Source organism: Pristis pectinata, chromosome 1, assembly GCF_009764475.1.
Source record: "Pristis pectinata isolate sPriPec2 chromosome 1, sPriPec2.1.pri, whole genome shotgun sequence".
NCBI lineage: Eukaryota > Metazoa > Chordata > Chondrichthyes > Rhinopristiformes > Pristidae > Pristis > Pristis pectinata.
In genome coordinates this window covers 85123676-85151482 of record NC_067405.1, presented here as the reverse complement: position 1 = coordinate 85151482, position 27807 = coordinate 85123676, and the positions used below count along the sequence as shown (strand labels likewise).

Here is a 27807-nt window from a genome sequence, read left to right as displayed (position 1 = left end):
TGGCTCTTAGTCAGGAGAAGCCTCCACCCCATGTCTACTCAGCCTTCTAAGAAGGTTTTTAGCAATGGAAATGCTGTTGAATATCAAGAGTAGGTGATTGCACTCTCTATTGTTGGGGATGGTCATTGCCTGATTGTTGCTAATCAGCCATGACTGAATAGTTGCCTAGGTCTTGCTGCGTGTGGGAATGGCTTGCTTCATTTACTGTGGAGTTTACAAATGGAATTGAATGTTGCACGAGCATCGCACCTTATGATGGAAGGAAGGTGGTTGATGATGCAGCTGAAGATGGGCAAGTCTAAGACACTGCCTTCAGGGACTCCTGCAGCAAACTCCTGAGCTGGGGTGATAGACCTCTAACAACCACAACTATCTATCTTTGTGCAAGGTATGACTCCAACCATTATAGTCTTTTCCCCTTGATGCCCAATGACTTCTACTAGCACCTTGATGTAACACTCATTCAAATGCTGCCTTTATGTCAAATGACAGACACTCTCACCAGGCCTGTGGAATTCAGCTCTTGATCTATATTTGGATCAAGCCTGTGATAGGGTCTAGAACTGAGTGGAACTGGCTAAACCCAAACAGATTATTGATGAACAAGTATTGGACAGCTATTATCTTCTTCTTCGGTAGTCAGAGTAAATATCCCTGTTAATGGCTCATCCATTGCTTTTGCTGATGGTTGAGAGGAGACTGACTGGGAGGCAATTAGCCAGATTAGATTTTTCCTGCTTTTATGAACAGAGTACAGCCGAACAACTTTCCACACTTACAGAATGATGCCAACTGCACTGGAAAGGTTTGTCTAGAAGTGTGGCCAGGTCCAGAGCAAGGTCTTCAGTACTACAGTTGGGATTTGTCTGAGCCCATAGTCTTTGTACTCTCCAGTGCTCTCAGGTTTTACTTGAAAGCACATGAAATGAATGGAATTGGCTAAAGAACGGCTTTTGTGATGGTGGAAATGTCAGGAGGATGCACTTCTGGCTGAGCATGGTTGGAAACATTTCAGTCTTGTCTTTATCACCTACATGGTCGGCCCCACCATCACCTTCTGTTAGCTTTTTATTGTCCATCACCATTCATGGCTAGAAGTGGCAGTACTTCAGAGCTTTGATCTCACCTGTTTTTTGATAGATCTCTTAGCTCTATCTATTGTATGTTGTTTTTGCTGTTTAGCAATGCAAGTAAGGAAAAAGCAGCTTCACCAGACAGCAACCCACCCTCTAGGTATGCCTGATGTCACTCCCTCCATGCCTTTCTGCACTCCTCTTTCACACGGGGCTGACCCCTGTCTTGATTGCAATAATAGAGTGGGGGATGTGCCAGACCATGAGGTTATAGATTGTGGTGGTGTACGTTTCTCTTGCTGTGTCTCATGGATACTCATGAGATGCCAGATCTGTTCTGAAGCTACTCATTTACCATTTGTGTTCCTGCAAAATGCGTACAATGTATTGACACATACACCTACCTACATGTACACACATTTGCAAATACTAGTGCACAGATGCAATGTATGGATGACGAGCAGAGAGGGATCAGCTAGTCCATTAAGCCTATCCCAAATTCTTGTTGGATTAGGTACTTCCAATATAGCACCTAATTCCTTTGGAGGCACCAAAAGAAAAAGAAAACCCAGGATGAATAATATAATCTGGAAGTGTGTCCCTTGCCCCATTTCTGTAATTGACACATGTAGAACAGAAGCGAGTACCTGACGCACTGTTAAAGGAACTTGCTGCACAGCTGCTGTTGCCAGGTCCCCGAGTCTCTTCACTTCACTGGAATACGCTTCAATCTCTTTCATTAGGCGCGTGTGACGCTGCAGGAGTGCCTCAGCACTGGCCTCATCCTTCCCATAATCCTCACTCTGCAGAAGAGGCTGTTTCTCAAACAGCCAGGAACGGACCTCATTGATATCTGTGAAATACTGAGAACACGGCACAGAGAAATCTGGTCATTCAGATAAAACAAATCCTTGCATTTACACCTCACTTATCATAGCCCACAAATTTCATAGGGCTTCACAGAATTGGTTACATGTCAGATGTAGTATTCCAAAATCAATAATAATACCAGTAAGGTGTAAAAACTACCATTCTGACTTTGAATGATGCTTCAGAGATAAATATTGTCCAAGACCCTGGGTAGAATTCCCTTGTAACCTTTAACAGTCCCACAGAGTCTTTCAAAAGCATCTGAGAGGCTGGACTTGGCTCAGTTTACCATCTAATCTGAATTTGGTGCTTCTGACAGTACTACACTGAAGTATATGTTCAAATCTTTGAAGTAGGATTGGAACCTACTTTATTTAGAGGCAAGAGTGAGACACTGAGCCAAGCTGACATGTCATGTTTGTGATAAAAAGAAAAATTGTAACTGCTGGAAGATAAAAATGACAAGAGGCAGAATAACCACAGACAAATCAGCTTCTGGCTCCAACACAAGGTCTCTCCCATGCTGAAGTTAAATAGGTTCTGCTTGCCATCGGAGTGTAATCCTTCCAATCCTTTTCTATGGAAGCAGTTGTCCATAGTGAGACTCCTTATATAAATAATCACCATATAAATAATCACCTCCCCACCTCACCCCTAAGGGGGTATGAGCTTGCAATCGAAAGTAGTGAATGTTCTAAGCAGTTTGCAGGCTAAAGTGTTCCTAAGGCTGTTTCAGGATTGGCTACAGAACATAGAATGCTCTCCAACATCCAGACTGTCACAGATCAATTCTGCCTCTTACCTGTCAAAGTCAGATGCTATTAGCCTGGGCTCTCCTCCCGAATTCATGAACTTTAGTATTCACAGAATTTAATACTACCCTCAGATGAATCATCAACTGACAAAACATTTTGACAGATACAAAATATTCAGCATCCCTTCGAAAAGCATCAGGGAAACTCTTCAGAAACATTGAGACTGTGGTGAGTTAGAGTGGTGAGGGTAGATAGGGACAAGAGGGTAAAGATTTAGGTCATTCAGGGGTGATATTAGGAAAAAACTATACAAAGTTGTGGTGATTTGGAAACCTTTCACCAAAAACTCAAAACTGTGGCTATGGTCTGAGACTAAGGGTATTGATTGAATGCAAGCAAAGCAGGTGGATGCATTTAAGGAACAAAAAACAAACTGCTGGAAGAACACACTGGGTCAAGCTGCATCTGTGGAGGCAATGGGATGCCAAAGGATACCATTTAAGGTATAGGTATCCATTGAGGGCTACCAGAAATCAAGTCATTCAAATTAAATGGTAAACTGAGGCCTGGTTCATCATCTCAGATGCATTTGAAAGACTTGCTTGAAGGCTACATGGGCTACATCGGACAATATCTATCTCACTGTGTGCCAGAACAGGCTCATGGGACTGGATGAGCTACAGTTTTTCCCCCCTCTCTCTGGAGCAGGAATCAGTGGGCAGCATCCAGGAGCAGTAACCTGACTAAAGTTTACCAATTACAGCACACCAACCTCTTGTTGGATGCAGAATCAGCATTGATTAGGGACACCTTCTTCCTCTTAATTTTACAATACCTTTCCAAACTCATACGTGGAAATGTACACTTGTAAACTGAGGTTGGGAAAATACGTTCTATTGTTGATGAACGGTGTGCTGAAGCACCCTCTTTTCCAAGACCATGCTTTGCACTCCGTGCTTCTCCCTTCACTGGAAGAAGCACAAGCGCAGCTGAATGGAAATGCATGTGACCACTGCAAGGCTCACAGTAACTATTGACTGGCACTTCTCATAGCACTGTGACACATTACTTACTTCAGTACTTAATTATTATCACTAAGCAACAGAAATGCAGAATGAATTGTGGAGTTTACATTTAACAGTATTTCTTGGGTATATATATTGCACATGGCATACATTACTTACACAAAGTCTAGGCCAGTATAGTCAGGTAAGGGTTAAAAATAGAGTCCCAGGGATAAGTAAAGAGATCAAAGTTAAAATGAAACATAAAGGGGGGTAGAGGGGGTGAATGATTAAATTGGGATAAATAATGCTGAAGAAAATGTTGAAAAATATGGAAAATGCAGAGGTGAGCAGGAACAAAGGGAAAAGCAAGTTTTTACAAAGAACATAGAAGTAGAAAGACAAGCAAAGGGATACCTGAAATGAAGAAGACATCTAGTTCTGGATAATGAAGGAATGACACAGATATTAAAGAAATATTTTAAAACAAAAACAGAAAGCACTGGAGATACTCAACAGTTCAGGTAGCATCTATGGAGAGAGACACAAGGTTAACATTTCCAGTCAACGACCTTTCACAAGAAATAGATATTTTGCACTGATTTAACAGGTGATGAGAGACTGCTTGTGAACATTAGGATGTAGATTAATGGTTAGAGAGTATGAAGAAAGGAACTCTGATAGCTGTACCCTGGCATCAGAGAGAACAGAGACTCCTTTAGCATTCAATGTAAGCTTCCATTAAAGAAAGAGATAAACTAGGTCACAAATCAGTTAATGACAAACTCTAAGAATTCACATTTACAGATCAAAGTTGTCTTTACAGATGTTAATGAGTCGACACATAACAAAGGCAATTCATAACTGACATATTTAGAAGTTTTGTTTTGAATAATTTACACAGGACCCATAAAGGGAATCAGGTTGAAGTGCTGTAGATGGATTTTCAGAAGCTGTTTGCATCCTCATGCTCCTGTTGAATAACATGCTGAGCTAAGGATCATTTGGTGCCTTTAGGAGTTATTATTGGAAGACATAGTGGGGGCATATGGCAAAATATAATAACAAAGAGGCAGAAATAGAAAGTAATGTTACAGGCAGTGTTATAGAACTTCAGCAGTTAGGATTTTATTGTTTGTACGCCTCATTGCATGCTTTGTACCAGTTTGACCCCTCAGTTTCTGTTCTTAATCATTTCTGTCATCACAAATTGCATTTATATTGCACCTGTATCATTGTAAAATGTCTCATTTCGTGGGAGTGTTATTCAAAACTAACACTGTGGCAGTGTGAAATTTTAAGTGAACAAAGGAGCAGATTTAAAAGAGCATCTTAAGGAAGCCAAGATTGGTGCAGGCTTACCATATCATGGAAGCATTGAAAATGTATGACTCAGGAGGACTGCTATTCAGCCCATGATGTCTGTGTCAGCCTAATCCTATCTTCCAGTACCAGGCCACAGCTCTTCAAGTGCACTATCCAAGAATCTTGTTTTAATGGGATGAGGGCTTCTGCCTGTAGTACCCTTACAGGCAGTGTGTTCCATCCCACCTGCCTTTTTAACCATCTTATCTACACATTCTGCTACTTCAGGGATCAGCAGACATACATTCTAAGGTCCCTTCCCCACCTCTCAGTATCCTCCCATTTTGTGTGCATTCCTTTGCCTTGTTGCACCTCTCAAAATGATCTGAACTGAATTCCATTTGCTTCTATCCTGCTCAACTTTCCCAACCATATATAGCTTGCTGCAGCCTAAAGCTTTCCTCCTCACTGTCAACCACACAGCCAAACTTTTCATAAACAGCCAAGTTCTTTATCATATCCCTAACATCTAAATCATTAACATATACCACTAGAAACAAGGGATTGAGTACAAAGTCATCTAGGACCCCACCAGTAACAACCTTTCAGGCACAAATACAGAACAAACTATCCCTCCAGGCGAGACAGTGATTCACTTGCACTTCTTCCAATCTAGTGTACTGCATTTGGTCTTCACAATATTGCCTCCTCTGCATTGGAGGAACCAAATGCAGATTGGTGTGATCGCTTCACGGAGCACATATGTTTAGTCTACAGGATGACCCTGAACTTCCTGTTGCTGGTCACTTTAATTCTCTGTCTTGCTCCCATTGTAATCTGTCCATCCTGTGGTCTTCTGTGGTGTTATAACGAGGCCCAATATAAGTTTGAGGAACAATCCCTCATTTCCAGCAGGGCACATTGTAGGTTTCTAGATTCAACATCGAATTCAACTGCTTCAGGTAGCTCACCTGCTCTATTTGTGTCAGAGATGCTAAGTTCTGATGTAGGTCATCCATAGGTAATATAGGCTCAGTTTTTCTTTCTCCATTAACATGACCTGACCTGTTAAGTATTCCTAAAAGGTCTGCACTTCACAGATTTTATGTTAATGAAAACACAATGATGCTAGAGGAACTCAGCAGGCCAGGCAGCATCAGTGGAGAAAAGCAGGTGGTCAATGTTTTGGATCAGGACCCTTCTTCAGGACTTCTTCAGGATCTTATGTTGCTTTGTTTATGTTTCCTCACCCTCTCTAATTATCCTCATCTACCAGAAAACGTCAACAACTTATCACCATGACAGCCCTAGCCTTCCCTATCTTTTATCCTATTCATCCTTCCCTTCTCTGCAACTAAAAAACTTTTCTCACTTTCCCCATTCTGATGAAGGGTATTCAGCCTGAAACACTATCTCTTTTTTCCCTTCCACACATGCTACCAACCTCCTGAATGTTTCTAGCATTTTCTGTTTATATTTCAGATTTTCAGCATTTTTGATTACTACTCTCAGACAAAACTTTCCTTTAGCAAATATGTGCTGTTAGCAATTTAGCAATATAGTCCTTGATTAATCAGTGCTCCAAAAGAAGGCTTATATTGTCCTTGAGAATTGATTCCAATAATTCATTCACCATTGTAATTAACTTAACTTGTCTGTACTTATTTGATTTATCACTCCCTGTCCTTTTAAACAATGGTACAACATTTGCAGTCCTCTAGCACTATGCTGTAAACAGTGTTACGGACTCAGTGAAAGTCCCTTTAAGATAGAGAGTGTGTGTGTATGTGTGTGTGGGGCGTGCTTACGTCAATAGAAGATAAAGGACGTAATGACGTTGTTGAAGAAGTCAGAAGAAGAAGGAGAGAGAGAGAGAGAAGGGAGAGAGACACCAGCCTGCTTGTTTTCTCTATCGATGGATGAGAAACAATAACTGTGTTTGCCACTGAAATCCATGTATGGAAGTTGGAAGTAATACGGTGGAGTTCACTTTGTTGCTGACCTGTAGAAGGAAACAGGTATTTGTGTGGACGCCCACAATTCGGATGCTTTTCGGGGTGAGGAAGTCACTATCGATTAAACACTGGAGTGTCGTTTGGGTTCCATCGTGGAACATTTGGATTTCATATTTACTCTCTCTATGTTTTTCTACATCTACGTCTTATCTTCAGACAACGGTGGTTGTTGAAGAATGAAAAATGCTCCGGCAACATTTCAAAGAATGATTAATTCAGGTGATTCATGGGTTAAAACATACAGATGCCTACATTGACGACTTAGTGACTGGGAATGATACTTGGAAGATCACATCTCTGCGTTAGAAAGGTTTGTTTGAAAGACTTTCCAAGGCTAACCTTACAGTTAACTTGGCTAAAAGTGAATTTGGCCATGCCACTGTGACGTATCTTGGTTATGTTGTAGGTCAAGGGCAAGCAAGCTCCTGTTCAGGCAAAAGTTCAAGCAATATCTGAGTTCCCTATTCCCACAGGTACGAGGACTGTTAGAAGATTTTGGGAATGGTTGGATATTACCAAAAATTTTGTAAAATTTTGCTGATATTGCTCTTCCCCTAACTAATCTTCTGAAGAAGGGAGTAAAGTTTGTTTGGACAGATTCTTGTCAAGAAGCATTTGAGAAGCTGAAAGCCATTTATGCTACCATCCTATGCTCAAATCACCTGACTTTGAAAAGCCATTTTCGTTAGCAGTATATGCCAGTGATGAAGCTGCAGGAGCTGTGTTGTTGCAGAAGGGTGACCTTGATGATATTGACCATCCTGTAGCTTACTTTTCAAAGAAATTTAATGAGCATCAAAAGAATTATTCCACCATAGAGAAAGAATTACTGTCTCTTGTTTAGCCTTGCGACAATTCAGTGTATATGTTTGCACCGCTCAGAAACCATTGACTGTATATACAGATCATAACCCATTGTTTCTGAGCCGAGTCAAAAACAAGAACAGAAGGCTGTTTAAACTGGAGTTTAATTTTGCAAGAGTTTGATCTCATGATAACTCACATTAAAGGCAAAGATAATGTGATTGCTGATTGTCTTTCCCGATGTTAAATGGGAAAAATGTATCTGTACAAATCTGATAGTCTGTAGTTGTGTAGCATGATAATTCATAACATTACCAACTGTATGCGTGGTTAAAATTTTTCTTGGGAAAAATTTTTTTTAGGTGGGAGGTGTTACGGACTCAGTGAAAGTCCCTTTAAGATAGAGAGTGTGTGTGTATGTGTGTGTGGGGCGTGCTTACGTCAATAGAAGATAAAGGACGTAATGACGTTGTTGAAGAAGTCATGAAGAAGAAGAGAGAGAGAGAGAGAAGGGAGAGAGACACCAGCCTGCTTGTTTTCTCTATCGATGGATGAGAAACAATAACTGTGTTTGCCACTGAAATCCATGTATGGAAGTTGGAAGTAATCCGGTGGAGTTCACTTTGTTGCTGACCTGTAGAAGGAAACAGGTATTTGTGTGTGGACGACCACGATTCGGATGCTTTTTCGGGGTGAGGAAGTCACTACGAGTAAACACTGGAGTGTCGTTTGGGTTCCATCGTGGAACATTTGGATTTCGTATGTACTCTCTCTATGTTTTTCTACATCTACGATCTTATCTTCAGACAACGGTGGTTGTTGAAGAAGCCCTTGCTCATGTTTCACCTTATGGCTTGCGGAACTGAACTTTAAGAACCATTCCGGAACTGGGAGTTTTGACTTTGCCACACACACACACGACGAGTTTAGTTTGGGGTTAACGTTCGAGGTTTAACATTTTTGAATTCTAACATACTAACATTTTACTTTTATTTTACGTATTATCATAAGTAGGATTAATAAAATAGTTTTTAACACTGAATCATGCTCAGTGTGTTTCTTTTGTTGCTGGTTCGTGACAACAGAGAGGATTGAAAAAATCTGTAGACAAAGCCTTTGCACTTTCCTCCCATGATTCATTTAACAGCTTGGAATATATTTCACATTGAACTGACAATTTATCCGAAGACGTCAAATCCCTTAAACCTCCTATTTTATGTGGTTTATCCAAGCCTATGTTTCACATATTTCTTCCATAACTACATTCTCATCATCATTCCCTCTTTTATGAAGAACCTGGCAAAGTATTCATAAAGAACCTTCCTTCTCTCCTTCACCTCCACATTTAGATTATCTTTCTGGCTCCTTACAGGTTGTACTACTTCCTTAGTTGTTCTCTTTTATGTACATATAATGTGGAGGAAATTACAGACCTTAGGAATTAAAGATGCAGCCCCCTGCAGCAGGATGATTAAAATTCGGTGGATTCTCAAGAGGCTAGAAATGCAGAAAAGCAGATATTTCATATTGTAACCTTCTACAATTGTTACAGGGCCGGGGAGGTGAGACTCCAGGAAGGAGCTTCAACACAAGGAAGAGAATTTTTAATCTGAGATAATACCTGACTGGTGATTTAACATTATAAACTGATTGGACTCATGCCCTTGTGCTTTCAGATAACAGTGGTATTTGTGAGCAACTCAAGGTTTACCCCAACTGGCTGTTATCTCACCTGCTTTATCATCAGAGCAGCTTGGAGTCGTGTGTGCCAGTTTGACAGCTCGTCCTTTAACTGCTGCCATTGATTCTGAAGAGTCATCACCCATTTCCTCACTTCCTTCTTATTGCTCAGGTTCTGCTGGCATAACTCCTGGCCCTTTCTCACCACTGAGAAACAGATGGACTGGTGGGAGTTACACTCAGCCTCCATTGCCTGGTGGAGAAATACAATCATTGCAGCAAGATGGAGACAACAAATCTTGGTTCCAGTTGCACATTTATCACACTCCCTCCACACACTGGGAGATTGTTACATCCATTCCACACTGGGGTACTTGTTGCTCCATCACATCCATTGAACTCTCTCTGCAGTCTGAACACAAGGTCATCCATCACATTCACTCAGCATTCAGGACATGAGCTTTTCTATCATATCCATTTACTAACTCCACATTGAGACTTCACCACCTGTATCAGACTTACTCCACATTGTGGAAGTGTCACAGTAGGATCACATCTATCACATTTACTCCACACACTGGTTCCAGTGTCACATCTATCACACTAATTTTACATTTGGGACATTAATTCCTGTATTCCATCCATCATACTCACTCCACATTATGGAGTGGGATTAGCAACCCCATCACACACTCTACATTCTGAGATTCTGGCTCTTGTATCTCATCCATTATACAACTCTTAGTATCTACATCAATCACACATCACAGGGATCCATTGGTCACCTTGTGCTTTTGGATTGACACTGCAATCTGGGTAATGTCACGCCCTAACGTAGCAGTGCGCACCAACTGCCACTTCTCATAGATCCATGACTCCTCCTCCTCGCAGTCCCGGAAAAATTCAAACAATCTCTGCTGCTGCTGCAGTCTGGAATGTCTGTATTCAAAAGAGAAATGAGACTGCTGTTAATAAGACTGAGGCCCTGCCACCACTAGTAGTCATAAGGTGAGTCCTGGTATCTGTGGGGACAGGTAAAAGCAAGTCCTGGTCACCATGAATTCCAGAAACTGTGGATACAAGTAACAGACTTCTGGATATCTTTGGATTATGGATTCCCCTCACGGTAAACCCTTATGTGGGACCCAACAACAGCGAAGTCCATTCACCCCAGGTCCTGTTAAATGTGGATCCTAAACACCACAGATCTCAGCATCTGCTACAGCAGGTATTGGGTAATTCCACTGTGAGTCTTAGTAACACCAAATTCTGGTAACTGCCTTCTCCATAACTGTGGGTCTAAAAAGTACAGGTGCCAGTTACAGCAAGTCCCAGTCACCATGAGCCCAAGTAGAATGGAAGTTAGTAACAGTGGGTCCTGGTAACTCAGAGATGATTTTCTCAGATCTGGACAGATTCATTTGATGTAGGTCTTTTATGACTAGAAGACTAAAGAGGCCAACGAAGCTTGCCTATTTATTTAAACAATTATTTGAATAAATAGGCAATTATTATTTTTTATTTTATTATTTTATAATTTTATTTTATAATTACAATATAATTATAAAAATGTATATTATTCAGATGATACCTGCAGCATTTTACCATGGGTGTGGCCTAACCTGGCTTTGCTGAGTTCCAGGAGATTGCTGTAAAGGTCATTGAGTGCCTTGAGTTTCCTCTTAACTATGTCAGTCTTCAGATCACTGCACCTCCTGAGATCATCAACTCTTTGGTTTATGTGCTTCAGGGTTTCTCCATGAGATGAGATCTGAGAGGCGACCAGGTTGTGTTTCTGTGCCATGTCCACCACATCAAACAGATGCTTGCCGTGGTCCTCTGAACTCACCGAGGGCTGTATGGGGGAAGAGAAGTGATAGTTGAACCACTGGAGATTTTTAGTACACCATCAGAGTGCTAACATTTTCATTGCTGCATCTGTCAAAGGACTAAAGTTTTTCTATTTTTAAAATACTCTTCTTCCCTGCTTCTGACCCCCATCTTGAAAACAAGAAGATTTAGGGCCTGTTCAGTAAGTTTGTAGCTCATCATGTATCTAAGCCTCATTTTCCCAATGGCCTATGCATTCCTTAATCTCCTGTGTGTCTACAAATGTATTAACCTCAGGTTTGAATATTAACCTCAGTTATTGAGCATCCCCTCTGTTGAAAAACAATTAGTGAAAAACTTAAACTGAAGCATAATAATTATTCCACAGTATTGCAATCCCCATTAAAATCAATAGGGTCTTGGATCCTGTGCCATGTCTAATCTGGGAGAGGCAAACTCCCCCTGTGGAGTTAAGCAAAAGTGTGAACTGTCAGATTGGCATTCCAAACTTGTCAGCAAGTCTGGGGTTCATCACTGCATCTCCTGAAATCCCAGGTTTACTGCTATTTAAACTGCTAATTGCCTCAGAACCATCAGCATTAGCCAGCAGACCTCAGGAACAAGTTGCTGGCTAGTGCTCACTACTGGATGCTGATTTTTCCTGCTGAATATAGTTACAACATTGATTGAAGAGCATTCAGTGCACCCTGTTTGTCCATCATTATTCTCTCACATTCAAGGGAACCATGCACTGGATATACTATTTGTTTCAATTTAATATTCAGAGGCTATCCTTTAGAACAGCTGAATGCCAATTCTTACCTGAAGAGTTATTAGTTCTTGATAAATAGTGTCTATATCTTGGACTAAGGAGAGTGCAGCTACCACCTTCTTTAGGGATTCCCTTTGTTTATTAAGTTCTTGGAGGAGATTTTGCCAGCAAGCTTCAACACCTTGCTGTCTGTAGAGAAACAGAAGATTTCAATTACTGAACTTGTATCCACATTTACCCTTTCCTTTTTACCTTGTCCTGTTACCACTGGAATACCCACATCCTATCTTCATTTCTTATAGATCTAGCACGAGGTACATATTCAGCCCTGGTGGAACACTACAGAGTACATATTATTGACTGAAAAGAAAATGCCTGAGCCTTCCTGACCATTACCACTAGCCTCCAGTCCCACCTCTCATCCACCCATCCTGCTAACCAGTCCTTGAAAGGATGGTAACTGATCAACTGGCCCACCCAGTTCCTGAAAGGGCTTTGCCCGACCCACTGAACACACAGCATCTCTCACCCCAACCCAGTCCCCATACAATGAAAGTGTACATTTAACTACCCAGTCCCTAATAGGCTTTTGGTTGGAAGACTCATTGTTTCAAACTACAGCTGAAGTAACTCAATCTTACTTCTTCACTATCTCAGTCTTGTCGTGGTAATTCTCTCTCTCAATGACCTGAGCCATTTCAATGAGAGCCTTAAACCTCTGTTCTGTGGCAAACACATCAGTAGTGATGGCCTCCAGCCTCTTGGTGACAGCCTCTGCCTCCTGTGTGGTCTCCACATTGATGTTCTGTTTGGCAAGAACTGATCTCATATGGCTGAGGTAAGCCTCCCTCAGCATGGCCTTCTTCTTGAACCTCTGTACCAGCTGCTCCAGCCGCTCCAACCGGAGCATCTCCTTTTGCAGTGCCTTCTCCCGCGAGGACTCCGACTTCTCCAGATTGCTCCAATGCCTCTCAATGTCACTCAAAGTCTTCCCCTCTGGAGGCACATATTGCTGCATATTGTTAGCTCTCTGTTTGGTTCTGATGTTGAAGAGCTGAGCCTCGATGATTCCCCGCTCTTGGTACTTGGGTGGTTTCTCTACAGTGCGGAAAGTTTTAAAGTCCGCCATCAGTCTCTGCATGCCATTCAGTGAGTTGGGGAACTTCCGGTCATTCAGCTCCCTGATCTTTTCTTTGATCCAACGGAGCAGATCAGAGACCAGTAACTGGTATTCACGTTTGAGATTTTCAATTTCCATCAGGAGATCCACAATCTGTGCATGGAAGGGAAACCAGAATTGTCTCAAATTAAATCATATTATCAAGTTCATTCCCTTTTGTAAGTGTGTGAGACCACAAATCATTGGTTCAAATGGATCTACAACGGATCATCAAGGCTGTTCATTTAACAGATTGGAAAACTTCAGAGGATTCAATACATATTCTATTGTGTGATCCCTCCATCTCCCCAGTGATCAAAACTCATTCTACTCTATCTGCAACAAAGCTACATAAGTTTAGAAGCCTCGGAGCCTTGCTAGCAACTCTCCAATCAACGGAGGAGCACTTACAAGATTCAGTAAACAAAAAACTTTGGCATTTTGAACTCATTCAACAAATCGCCTTTCAGCTTGCCTGAAATTAATGAATACAGCCTCATTACCTCAAGTCTCTCCTCATAGCTAAAGGCACTCATCCCTGTTATTATACTCAGGTCTGTCTCCCTGGAGTTAGCACCATTCCTAATGCAAGAATGTCATAAATCGATGCATTATTTCAACTGGCAGAGTAATTAAAGAGGAAAATTATTCATACATAGAAATTACTCAAGATTAAGGGTGAATGTTCAAAATGATTACTTCCTCCACATAGTCACAAAGAAAATAATGTATTTGCACCTTTTACCACTTCAGGGTGTCCAGAATATTTCAGAGCTGATGAAATATGTTAAAGTTACTGTTCTCTCATGGGAAGTACTGCTGCTATTTTGAACACCATAAAATGCCATACAACGCAACAAAATAAATGATCAAATTGTTTTACTGATATCAGCTAAATGATAAACATTGGTTACAAAATCATAGAGAATGCTTCTGCTCTTCAAATAGTCTCATGAAGTCCACTAAAGATGGGAGATGGATCTTAGTTGGCCTCAACTAAATTATTCTGAATGTGCCAACTACGCAAATTCCCTGGATACTCAGAAGTTGTTCAAATGTATGTATTTTGTCAATATCAGGAGAGACGTCTCAACAGGAGCAGCAACATAGAACAGTATAACTGAAGGATTCTTACTGATATAAAATATTATTAATGACAATTTAAATTCTAAGATCATTTGTATTACCTTTATAACTCTTTTCTGTCCAGTTTGTCCTTGCCGCATTTTGAGAAGTGGTGGTAATACAGAGATACATAGGTCATGATGGACTTCTCATCTGGATGAGGGACAGCAACATCCTCAGCGTCTAGGAGTGTGGAAATGCCCAATGCATTCTCCGCGACATTGAAGGCATTATTTAGGTTACGTATTGGGTTGTTTGGTTTCAGGCACTTGTAGTCTATCAGATCGGGTCTGCAAATCATACCAAGAAAGCTTAAGCAAGTAATGGATTTGGACAACATTTACTTTTCAAATTCAAAGGAAAATTCATGTTAATTCATATTTAGACTTTTGTTTTTCTGTTGACTACCCCAACACTCAAGCTGCTGATTCTTGCTGTGCACGGAAATCAGCTGCCCTTTGCTAACTAATCGAAGCAGCCATTCTCCATGTGTTAGGAGACCAGGTGGTGACCATTCGACATGCAGGGCTCTGCAGCCAACCTCCTTTTCTGTCTTGAAGTACATACCAACACAAGCAAACACACACTTTCCAAGTGGAACCACTGGATAAAGATAAACAACAGGAGGATTTGCTAGTCTTTCTACTAATCCAAGAACACCCAGACTGATTTTAACCAAAAACTCTTGTGCACATGTGAGAGGAAGAAAGAATGAATTCATATGGTGGGTGGCTGTATGAATGAGTGAGCATGGATGTGAAAGTGTGTGAGCCTATGCGTGATTGAATCTGTATGAGTGTATGTAAGCAAGAGAGAGACCAAGCTCGTATGTGCAAGTGTGTGCGTGTGACTGACTGAGCCAATCTCTGCACATGTGTCTGACCTAGCTTGGGATGTGCCCGTGTGTCTGACAGAGCCTGGGTGCATGAGTATCATAGAATTATAGAATGGTTACAGCATAGGAGGAGGCCATTTGTACTAGGTCTCTACCACAGCAACTAGTTCCACCCCTCAGTCGTTTCTCCGGAGCCTTGCAAATATTTTTTCACCATATATTTATCCTGTTCCCACGATGGCCTCTACCACATCTGCCGATTTCAACCACACACTATGTAAGAAGGTTTTTCCGTTGCTCTTAATTCTCTTCTGGTTAATACTTGTGACCTCTGATCCTTGATGCCTCCACCAATAGAAACAGCCTCCCACTATCCATTCTGCTCAGACCTCTCATCATTTTTGTATAATTCCCCTCAGCCTTCTCTAGAGAACACAGTCCCAGCCTTTTTAATCCATCCTTGTAACTACAGTCCCTCATACCAGGGACCATTTCCATAAATCTCCTCTGGACCCATTCTAATGCCTTCACATTCTTCCTGCAATGAGTTAACCAGAACTGAACACAATGTTCCAGCTGAGGCCGGACCAATGTGTTATAAAGGTTCAGTGTGACTCCTCTGCTTTTACACTCTATGCCTCTATTGATAAAGCCCAGAATTGTGGATGTTTTATTGTTTTCTCCACCTGTCCTGCCACTTTCATTGACGTGCACCCATACTCCCAGGTTACACTGCTCCTGACCCTTTTTTTAAGAACAGTTTCCTTTATTCTATGTTACCTCTCCCCATTCTTCCTACCAAAATGCACACCTCACATTTTTCTGCATTAAGCTTCATCTGCTTCCACTGTCTTCCCTTTAATTACTATCCCTTCACAGTTCACAATGCTGGCAAGGTTTGTGTCAGCTGCAAATTTAAAAATTGTAGCTTGCACACCCAAGTCTAGGTTATTATTATAGAGAAAAGAAAAGCAATGGCCTTAGCAGTGATCCCTAGAGAAAGCCACCATGCATGTTACTCCAGTCCAAAAGACAAGCATTCACCAAAATCCTCTGATGTCTGTTACTCTAGCGTATCAATGTCCCTTTTATAAAATACACCTGTGTTTGACTGAACCTGGCTGTGTAAGTGTGCACGTGTTTGACTGAGACTGGATACATGTGGAAGTGCATGAAGAGTTTGTGTATTCAGAATCAGTGTAGGTGAGCAGGCATGGGAGCACTGGCATACAGTGCCTGGGCATGTGCTCAAGTCACCTCAGATAGGCCTGTGCGAGAGGATGGAAAGAAAGCGTGTTATTTGAGAACGAAAAGTGCATTGCGTTTAATTCTTTGCTGGGAAAAAAAGCTTAAGCACATGTCAGGAGTACAAAGGTTTGGAGTTCCATTCCACCCTTCAGCTTGGGCTGATCCATGATCTGCCAAAGGTGGACAGCATCTGCTTGCACTGTGTTTCTTCCTATGTGAACACATATGGAAATCCAATTGATGTCACGATAAATGATGGGTCACCTGGATCTAATTGTCAGTTGGACCATTCCTTGCACATCCATGTGCTGTGCTGCCTGGAGATTATGTTCCTATTATTTAACCACTGTGGGCATTTCCATTGTATGGACTGGTCAGCACATGCCCAACTCTCTTGTGCAAGTTCCACAATCAAGTTATCAAAAGTTAATTAGTCCAAAAATTGATCTAAATTCCACCACAGATAATGTGAGAGCAGTTTGCTGTGGATAACAAATACTATATCCTGTCTCATGCAGTCAACTTCATAATTTAACGTGACCCAGTTTCCTTTCCCCATTGGAATTCACTTTGCTGCATAATCTTGCTCATCATAGAAGTGCAATTAAGAAAGTATTTACTGTCCTGTTACTGCCAACATTCAGGGAACCATTCATAAAAAGCAGGGACTCCCACCCCATCACAGCTTATTCAGTAATAGCATCTCATACTACGGTGCTTAGCTCAACATGCTTCAGGGTTACTGAGTACACAGACCTCATGTGGGGTAGCACAGATGTGACGGTCCACTTCCAGAGCCCTGAGCTGCAATGTGATTCACCTATAAGAATTTCATCATTCTTTAGTGCTCATCAGCAGTTACCATACAATAGTATTAACAAGTTATTCAGCAGTGGGATCTACCAAAGCTAAACCCAGCAGCTAAGATCATGAGCTAGTGAAGTCAGAACACCAGCTAACTCTCCCCCTCATATGTGGTGAAGACAGAGGATAATTGTGGTAATCCCAGCTCACCATATCTCTTGACAAGGAGAGTAGTGTGATTCTCAAAACTCTATCAATGATCCAAAAGGAAAACTCAATGCTCTTCCGCCTAATAATTTGCCCATTTCTTGCAGAGCAAGTTATTTTCAGGTCCCAATAACTAAAACATCTGTGATTACCTGTGAGCATGAATAATTGCATTGAAGGCCAGTCCATCATTCCAGCTCGATGAGAAGTTCTGAACATCAACATTTTCATATCCTGCAGTCTTTCGCTGGCACCAAATCAGCAGAGCTTCCTTGGCAGAACGTTTGGCGCTGCTGGCATCACACTCATCCTAGGACAGAAGAGAAAGGTGATGAGTGAACAGACCAAGGACCAATCAATATGCTCCAGATTTCAGGAGTGAACCCTAGATGATCATGCAATCAATGAATCCAATTCAGTATTCACCACTAGAAGATTACATAAGACATCCCCACACCATCACCCAGCATTGGATTCCAGCACAAACTCCTAGTTGCACTTAGTACAATTCGAAAAGTAAATCCTATAGTCATGTTGCTTATTTTCACAATTTTTATTATAAATTTATAGAACAGAAACTGGCCACTCATTTCAACAGCTATACATTCTAGTTTATACTCCATATGGCCATCATCTCACTGATTCAATAGATGCCTATTCAATACTTCGAGACACGGGAGACTGCAGATGCTGGAATCTGGAGCAACAATCTGCTGGAGGAAAGGAGCACCAGGACAAGCAGCATCTGTGGAGGAAAAGGAATTGTTGATGTTTAGAGTTGAAACCCTACAACAGGACTGAAAGTGGAGAGGGGAGGTTGCTGATATAAAGAGGAGAAGGGGTGTGGTCAGACAGAGGCCAGAGGTGATTGGTGGACTGAAAGATGATGGGCAGACTGAGCCAGGTGGGGGAGGGGGTGTAGAGTCAGAGACACAATAGAGGGAGGTAGTAGGGGATAATGCATTTCTTTCTGTCTTAACTACCAAACCTTTTCCTGAATACACCTGCGTTATTTGCCTCAACTTCCCCACGTGGTAGCAAGTTCCACAGTCACCTTACACTTTAGTCAAGCTTCTCTTGAATTTACAATTGGATTTATTGATGAAAATCTCATTTTCAGAACCTCTGGCTTTGAACTAACCTTACAAGTGGAACACCTTTCCACTTCTAACCTATCAAACACTTCCTTAATTTTAAAATCACCATCAAGTCATCATTTGGATTTTGCTTTTCTAGAGAGATTATAGCCTCCTGTTCCTGGTATTTTTTATATAGAGAACAGAACAATCCTAAATAATTCCATAGTAATTGCCTTGATTTTCCCATCAAAAATCTGGTAAAGTGGCAAATCTGGCATTTGTGCATCATAACCATTTGAAGAAGATCAGGATCAAGAATGTTCAGAGACCTCTGTGCCCAAATGACCTAAAGACTACATGGCAGTGACATGATGGTGCAGCAGTTCCTGCTACTGTCTCACAGCTCAGGGACTCTGGTTCAATCTCAACCGCGAGGATAGAGCTTGCATGTGCTTCCTGCAACTACGTAGGTTTCAGAGTGTTCTGATTTCCTCCCTCATGCTGAAGACTAACTGGTATAGTAACTGACTACTGTAAGTTATCCTTAAGTATAGATAAGTTGTTTAAGAACCAAAAGGGAGATAATGGCACATAAGGAAGAATAAGGCTACAGGTAGAAGGGGAAATGGGACTCTTGGGATTGCTCTGCTCGGACCTGATGGGGTGAATGTCCTCCTTCTGTGCTTTAGTAAGTAGCTGAGGCTTCCTCCTCATCGCATTTATCAGAATTGATAAATCTCATGCCTCTTTTATTACCTACCCAAGCATGATAAGCACATTGCCCAAAGGTTCCTGGAAATACATAATTGTTGGATTCATCAAGCTTGGCTCAGTCAGTCACACTCACACCTCTGATACAGTTAAGGCATTAGCTCAGGACTTAGTGTAGTGGTTAGCGTAACACTATTACAGTCCCAGTGACCCGGGTTCAATTCCAGTCACTGTCTGTAAGGAGTTTGTACGTTCTCCCCATGACTGCGTGGGTTTCCTCCGGGTGCTCTGGTTTCCTCCCACATTCCAAAGACATACAGGTTAGGAAGTTGTGAGCATGCTATGTTGGCACCGGAAGTGTGGTGACACTTGCAGGCTATCCCCAGAACATTCTACACAAAGATGCATTTCACTGTGTGTTTCGATGTACACGTGACTAATAAAGAAATCTTATCTTTTATAATCTAGGCTGGTATACCAGTGCAACACTGAGGATATGCAGTACTGTCAGAAATCCAGGTCTTCAGTGAGTCATTAATCACTGGATCACTGAGTCTGTGATGTGAATGTGGACATCAACATTTGGAGCAGAAATTCGTGACCTACAACCTTCTATCAAAAAATGCCATCAAAATAGATGGATCCACCACCTTTTCAGTTCACCACTTCCAATCAGTTAGTCACATGTAATGCGGCTTTCTCTCTAGTGTGACCATGTGGCTCAACAAGTACATGTGAACTGCATCGTCACAGCTGCCAGACCAAGTAGTTTCTGCTGGGTGTTCCTCCCAAAGGAGTGCCACAACAACAACCTCTCGCTCAATGTCAGCAAAACTAAAGAAATGATTATTGACTTCAGGAAGGGGAAGGAGGGCGAACATGCGCCAGTCTATATTGGGGTTTGGCTGTGGAGAGAATCAGCAGCTTTAAGTTCCTGGGCATTAACATATCAGATGACCTGTCCCAGGCCCAGCACATACATGCAATCACAAATGCGCATCAGTGCCCTTACCTTCTTAGGAGGTTAAGGAGGTTTGGCTTGTCACCAAACACTTTAACAAGCTTCGACAAATGTACTGTCGAAAGTATCCTGACTGGTGGCATCATGGTCTGGTACGGTAATTCAAATGTGCAGGAATGCAAGAAGCTGCAGAGAATAGTAGACCCTGCCCAATACATCACGGGCACATCCCTCCTCACCATTGGCAGTATCTAGAGGAGGCACTGCCTCAAGAAGGCAACAAATATCCCCACAATCTGGGCCATGCCATCTTCTCGCAGTTACCATCAGGCAAGAGGTACAGAAGCCTCAAGTCCCACACCACCAGGTTCAAGAACAGCTACTTCCCTTCGACCATTCGGTTCTTGAACCAACTGGCAAAACCCTAATCATTACAGTTTAGCAACGCTATGACCACTTTGATCACTTTGCACTAAAATGGACATTATTTTTCTTGTAAAAATTGTGTTTAATTTATGCTTTTCTTGTGAATGTGGTTGGTGTATTTGATGCTATGTGCCTGTGATACTGCTGCAGTAAGTTTTTTGTTGCACCTGTGCACACATGTACTTGTGCAAATGAAAATAACCTCGACTTTGAGGTTAATTGACTACCGTAAATTGCCCTTAGTATATGCACATGGCAAAATAATCAAAGAGCAGATGATGAGCATATGAGAGAAAGTAAGTTGCAGGGTTACAGGGAAAATAAGGGGAGAGAGAATGGGACTGATGGGCTTACTCAGCTGGAATCCAGCATGGAGCTGATGGGCCGATCAGCTTCCATCTGTGTTATAAGAAGTAAGTATCCAGATGCTGTCCAGATGTATCCGGGCAAGGAACGTTACTGACATCACTGAGAATATCTATAGAAAGTCTATATAGAAGCCACACGAGTTTTTAATCAGACTATATCCTCTTAGTATGCTTGGGTTAAAGACCACCTGCATTTGTATAGAGCCTTTATGACTTATTAGGACACTCCAAATTACTACTCCATGTAGAAAAGTCAGATCTACATATATTCAAGCAGGGAGCAGCTGCTTACCCCTGAGTAGAATAGATTTGACTTACTTCTTCGACTGTGATGGAGGCAATTTGAAAGCGTAGTATAATCATCCAGATCAGACCCAAGATCAGGGTGCGGTCACCATCCACAACATTTTCAGGTCCAATCAGATCCACGTTTATCTGTAAGCAGGAGAGATGGCAACATTTAAAAACCCGGGTCAACAAGCAATCTGCTGGAGGAACTCAGCGGGCCAAGCAGTATCTGTAGGAGGAAGGGAATTGTCAATGCCCTGGGTTGCATCAGGACTGAAAGTGGAGAGGGGAGATGGCCAGTATAAAAAATCTAAATACCAGCATCACAGCACACACATAACGTCCCAGGTACATTAGTGTCCGCAGCATCACAGAAATTTGTGGCCCATTAAACAGCCACTGAGATTTAACTATTCCAGCAACATTAAATCTTTTCAGGCAATTCCACTGCCTAGCTCTCAGTCCATAAGACTTGTTGGTCACCTAGGTAGCTTTTTATTGTGATAAGGATTTCTACCACCACCCCTTCAGGAATGAGCTCGATCCCCACAAATTTCTTCAACACCCATGCAACCTAGGGATTGTGTATCCATCAAGTCTTGGAGAAGACATACACAAACATTGTGTCTCAGGGGTCCACCAAATGACAATAGTGGAACACTTCTTCCCATGAGATAGGATTTTACATAAGTAACCTGAGACACAGTCAGCTTTTTAACTTGAACTGTATAGCATGCATCTTTACCTTGGTTCTCAAAAAGGCAATGGCTCTGCTGTTGTTCTCCAGGTAGTGAACTCTCATTCTACCTCTGTTGGGTCTCTTTAGCTTCTCTCCTGAGATGAGTTCCAGTAGACAAATGAGGACAATTCCATCTTTCAGCTCAGTGTACAAGTCATTGACGAAAATCTTCACCTGGATCAAATAACAATATAAAATCAAATATCTAAAAGGTAAGAAAATTCAATGTCTTAATCTAAACCCATACAACCTCTATCCATCCACTGAATTTTCTCCCCATAAATTACAACATCAGAGATTTTACATTACATTGCCATCAATCAGCTAACAATAGCATGGAATCTGGCAATCCATTTCATCTCCCTTTATCACTCACAAACTCTCTAGTTTATCCTGGATTCCAGTCACCCACTTGAACTCTTCCCACAGTCTCTACCTGAAAATTAATAAGGACCCAAGAGGCTGAATGTTCTTCTCTTCACATTCTGAAATGAGCAAGAACACATGATGAAATTTTAGAGCCCCTACATTATGCTTCAAATCTAAACCTACCTGTAGTTTTCTATTTTTTCCTGATATGGAATGCAAAACTTGCCCAAAGAGAAGATTTCATGAAGCATGAGCAGGGTGTTTAGGTGAACCTTGCATAGCCTAAGCCTGGAAATTATGCATTACCAGACTTTAAACAGTAAAAACACACAACTGAACAACTTCATCCATTCTGTAATACTGCTGAGTTTCGGAAAATTATTGGGACAAATTCAGTGGTTGCCTCACAGAGCTGGAAGCAGTTGAGTTGGATGCTTATCAGACTTCAGCAATAGGTCTAGCCTGATAATTTCCATCAGTGAATTTTGCTGGATGGTTTATCTTGAACAGTGCCATAGAATTTGCCTAGTTAAAATTCTGGTTAACAGAGTCAACCATGAAGGTTGGAGACACAAGAGACTGCAGATGCTGGAACCTGGAGTAAAAAAACAAGTTGCTGGAGGAACTCAGTGGTCAGGCAGCATCTGTGGAGGCAAAGGGATAGTCGACGTTTTGGGTTGAGACTCTGCAACAGGACTGAGAGTGTAGGGAGGAGATAGCAAGTGTAAAGAGGTGAAGGAGAGGGGTGGAGCAGGAGCTGGCAGGCGATAGGTGGATCCAGGTGAGGAGGGGTTGATGGGCAGTTGGCGGCAGCTGGGAAGGGAGGAGTGACAGAGCCTGGGAGATGACTGGGCTGCAGACCACGGAATCGGATAAGAAAGGAAGATGATGCGTGGAATCAGATAAGGGAGGGATGGTGGGCAGATGGGAACAGTGGGGTAAGGGGATAGGCAACCTAGTGGGCTGAGTGTGAAGGTGACAGCCAATTGGAATCAGGTGGGTGAAGGGAAAGAAACTGGGTAACAGGGGACTTGGGGGGGGGGGGGTTGCAAAGAAGGTATTGTGTGAGAGGACCTGGGTGGATCAAGGAGAGAGAAAGGAACAGAAGGGTTGCCTGAAATAGAATTCAATGTTCAACTGTTGGGTTGTAGACTAATCAGGTGGAATACGAGGTGTTGTGCCTTTAGTTTGCATTTGGCCTCACCCTAGCAGTATAGAAGGTCGAGGACAGGTTGGTGTGGGAATGGGGAGGGGAGTTAAAATAGCTTGAAACTGGGAGCTTGAGATGGCCATGGCGAACAAAGTGCGGGTGCTCAGCAAAGCAGTCACCTCATCTGTGCTTGGTCTCACTCTTGTTGAGATGGCCACATTGAGAGCACCGAATGCAGTAGACGAGGTTGGAGGAGGTGCCCCTGAAAAGACTGTTTAGGTCCCTGGATGAAGGTGAGGTAGGAGGTGTTGGGACAGGTGTTGTACCTCTTACAGTTGCAGGGGAAAGTGCCTGAGGATGGGGAGGGAATCGGTGGGGAGGAATGAGCGAACCAGAGACTCATGGAGAGAGTGGTCCCTGCAGAAAGCAGAAAAGGGGTGAGGAAGGTGATTGTTTTGGCATTGTGTTGCAGCTGGTGGAAATAACAGAACGTGTTCTGCTGAATGCAGAGTCTGGTAGGGTGAAAGGTAAAGACCAAGGGAACACTATCTCTGAACTGTCTGGGGAGGAGGTGTGGTGAGAGGAGAAGTGAGGAAAATGGAGAAGATGCGGGTGAGGTGAGGGGATCCCCCATTTCCTGAAAAAGGAGGATGTTTCAGATGTCTTGGAGTGGAAAAACCTCATGTTGAGAACAGATTTCTGCTGCAGAGGATTAAAGAATGGAAAAGCAACAGGGCAGTTGGAGTATCATTTAAGAAAATATGAAATTATCCAATTCACTGGTAAGAATAGAGGCCGTGTAGGGAAGGTTCACTAATTTGACCCTTGGGATGAGACGGTTGCCCTATGAAGACTAGATGTGTCCAGGTGTAGGTTGGCATCCACCTAGGCATACAGGTAAATACAGACCACTCAGGTGTCCCATGTATTTTACACAGAAATACACATCTTAAATACGAAGCCCAAATTAACTCAAAAGCCTTATGAAAAATCAATGAAAGCAATGTAAAGGATGTCCCTGTTATTTATTCTGCAATAAGATGGGACTCCAATCTTATCCTACTCATTCCTTAGTTGGGTAAGATCTTGCTTGTTCCTATGCAAACTCTTCACTATCCTCCAGATATCTTCAGTAGTTCCAGGCCCCTTATGATTCTCTCTTGTCATTACATAAATGAGTCAGTGATTTCTATTGCTGTTATGAACTCCACACACATTCCTTTGATTCACCACAGTCCTGCTTTACTTGAGCATCTTAAAAACATTTAGTGCATTACTCCTTATGTATGATATAGTCAAGAAAGAAAAATAAATAAATAAACCAAGCAAGCCATAATATGTATGTTCAATATAAACAATGAGTGATGCAGTAGAATAGAAAACCATGTCAAAGGGGAAAGCAAACTCTCACAGGAGTTCACTGTTCTCTAAAATTAATTAGAGATTAATGGCTAATGGTTGAAAGCAGAAATCTGCATTTATATCGTGCTTTTCCATGGTATTGGGACCTCTCAGCATGTTTCACAGGCAATGAATAATTTTAAAATATCACTGTCATATTATAAGGAATGCAATTTCTATCTTGAAATTAAAGACCATATAATCTGTTTGAATGGCATTGAGGAATAATTATTGGTAGGGTACTGAACAGATCTCTCAATGGACTTCAAATAATGCTGTGTCCTCTTTTATATCTGCTTGAGAGGGCAGATGTTAATATCCTACATGAAAGACAGCACCTGTGACTGGTCAGCAGTCCCTCAAGAGCTTTAATAGAATATCAGCTTAGATTAAAGAACCTCTGGAGTGTATTTGAACACATGACTGACTGATTCAGAAGTGAGTGCGTAACCACTGCACCACAGCTAACTATGGAGCAATATTAAAGGCTGTGGATAACCATTTCACTGCATAAGAGTGGAAAAAGTCATAAATTTACCCAAATAGTTTCCAAGTGTTAACAGTCAGTGTATTGATATCAAACAAGCATTTCAGCAATGTCCCTTACATAGTTGTCCTCAGCATCTGATTCACGAGGTACATGACATTCCAGGACCATTCCAAAGATATGGGGTATTGTAAATTATATTGTTTTATCTGCTGCAATGCATGCTAACGATGTTTATCTGGATATTAACCTGCCATTTATTATGGTTAATGTCACATTTATGGAACTGGTGTAGTGTTGTGTAAATCTATAGTGCCTGGTTATTGCACAAGATCTTATATGGTCCCAGTTTCCAGCACTGAACCTGCCCTTTACCTCACACATCCAATAGGTTTGTCACTGGGACCGAATCTTCTACCATGCACATTGGATACATTAGTCACTAGGATTGACTAATCCCCTACTTGCACAATCTATAACCTCAGCATTTGTATATATCCTACACAGTCAACCCACCTCTGTTGAGTCACCACTGCAAAGCATTAGAGGAAAGGTGCTCCGTCACTCCTGAATCAGAAGGCATACCAACCTTCCTGCATTTGTTATAAATCAAACAATTTTTACATGCCTGGATTGGTGGGGATAATAGGTTGGCACATAGTGATTTGAAGAGTTGGGGTGATTATAAGTGATAGAAGTGGTGTCAAGTTGATTGTAAAATAACATGAAATAAATTTTTAAGTGTTGAATGGATTCTTGGAATGAAATAACTATGCTCCAAAGCTCATTATATATTCAGACTAACTCCCTGAAAGCACTTTGGACCGCCTAAGTGGAATTTTAGAGCACAGAAGTAATCAGCTCAATGTATCTGTACCAGCAAATTATAGAGCAACATAAAACTAATTCCTCACATGAAGTCTTAATAAGGAAGCACATTCTCTGCTTTAAACATGCATCTAATCTTCCTTAAAAGTTCTTAAAAGTTCTGAAGCCATTAAAGCTACATTAGCCATTCCCCATGCCAAACCACAATTCCCTGAAAAAAGATTTCCCCATATCTCTACTCAACTGCTGACTGTTAAATCCCTTATTACTTTTTAGAGATTACCATGACATCCTAAAAGAAGTACATAGAGTACTTGAACTGTCTAAGCAACAGTTTACAGAAATTTAATGTCACACTTTCACTTCTGCATCCTTGTACCCCTGTTTATTAAATACAAATTACTGTAGGCCTCATCTCCTTTTTTGTTTCCTAATCCACACTTGATTCCATCACCTTATGTTCTTCAGCTAAGCAAACATAGGCTACTCTTGTTAAATGACAAACCTAAAGGAGTGCAGTGCATACCAAGTGAGATGACTGTCATTCTGCCCTTTACCCCTTATTAGTAGATCTGTACACCAAGCACCTTACACAAAACATCTTATGCCATTTAAGCCAACGATACCAAAGTAGGCTTCAGTGGTTCCTCGTCATTTATAAAAGGGAAAATTGAGTAATGTTCAGCCCCTTATTTCCCCTCCTTATCCTGCAGCTTTTTCTAGTTTTTTCCATATGGAGAATACAGAAGATCGACATCATATCAGTGCTGTATAACTGATGCATATGAAAAAAAATAATAAGCCATTGTTTCTTCACTCCAAAGTTTGCAGCCTTACCTGATTTTTAGAAAATATCTGGTTTATCCAATTGGTGAAAGTCTTTTTCTGCACAGCCATCCTTTGCTGCTGAAGCTCCTTGATACGGCCTTTCTCAAACTCCTCGTCCATCCTGACCTTGGGGTTTAAGATGAAAGAGAGTGAAGGGAGTTACGTTGCTGCCATCGGCATGGATGGTGAACAGAACGTCATTTCACAATCACAGTACTCAGCTTGCCACTGTGAATGCTTCAGAAATTATTGGCCATTGTTCATTGTAGTTACTCCATAGTTATGTCTCTTAACCTTCCAGTGAGAGGAGGAGGAGGAGGAGGAACCAATGACAAGAAGAGTAATGGTTTTTTGTTAGCAGTTCATTAAAATGAGTATATATTTTACCAGTAATGTGCAAGCGTTTCACAGGACAACAGCAGCTGTTTAGAGACAAGAAATTGTTCACCAAATAATGCCATGATTCTGGTACACCAACTCTCTCTACACCACTAAGATTCCAAGTTAAAAAGTTACATTCATAGAGACTAACAGAAGAAGAGGATATTCAGGCCATCATTGATAGCACTGTCCACTTATTTCCATTCCCCTGCTCTTTCCCAGATAGCTCAGCAAATTTCTTCTGTTTAAGTGACTATCTGATTTTGTTTTGAAGTTGCTGCTTCAAACATCATTTTAAGTAGTGC

The 27807-nt window shown here is 41.6% G+C and overlaps 1 protein-coding gene across 1 annotated transcript in view; it reads right to left on the bottom strand.

The window, feature by feature from the left end:
• The window catches only part of sptbn5 (spectrin, beta, non-erythrocytic 5), a 189917-nt gene extending 162676 nt beyond the window's left edge, over positions 1-27241 (bottom strand). Inside the window, 13 exon segments of the mRNA XM_052012749.1 lie at positions 1721-1936; positions 9559-9759; positions 10292-10445; positions 11129-11361; positions 12159-12297; positions 12750-13381; positions 14455-14492; positions 14495-14682; positions 17639-17779; positions 20152-20165; positions 21350-21466; positions 22065-22232; positions 27131-27241. Coding sequence (XP_051868709.1) covers positions 1721-1936; positions 9559-9759; positions 10292-10445; positions 11129-11361; positions 12159-12297; positions 12750-13381; positions 14455-14492; positions 14495-14682; positions 17639-17779; positions 20152-20165; positions 21350-21466; positions 22065-22232; positions 27131-27241 — 2352 coding nt within the window.
• Between the last annotated feature and the right edge of the window lie 566 nt (positions 27242-27807).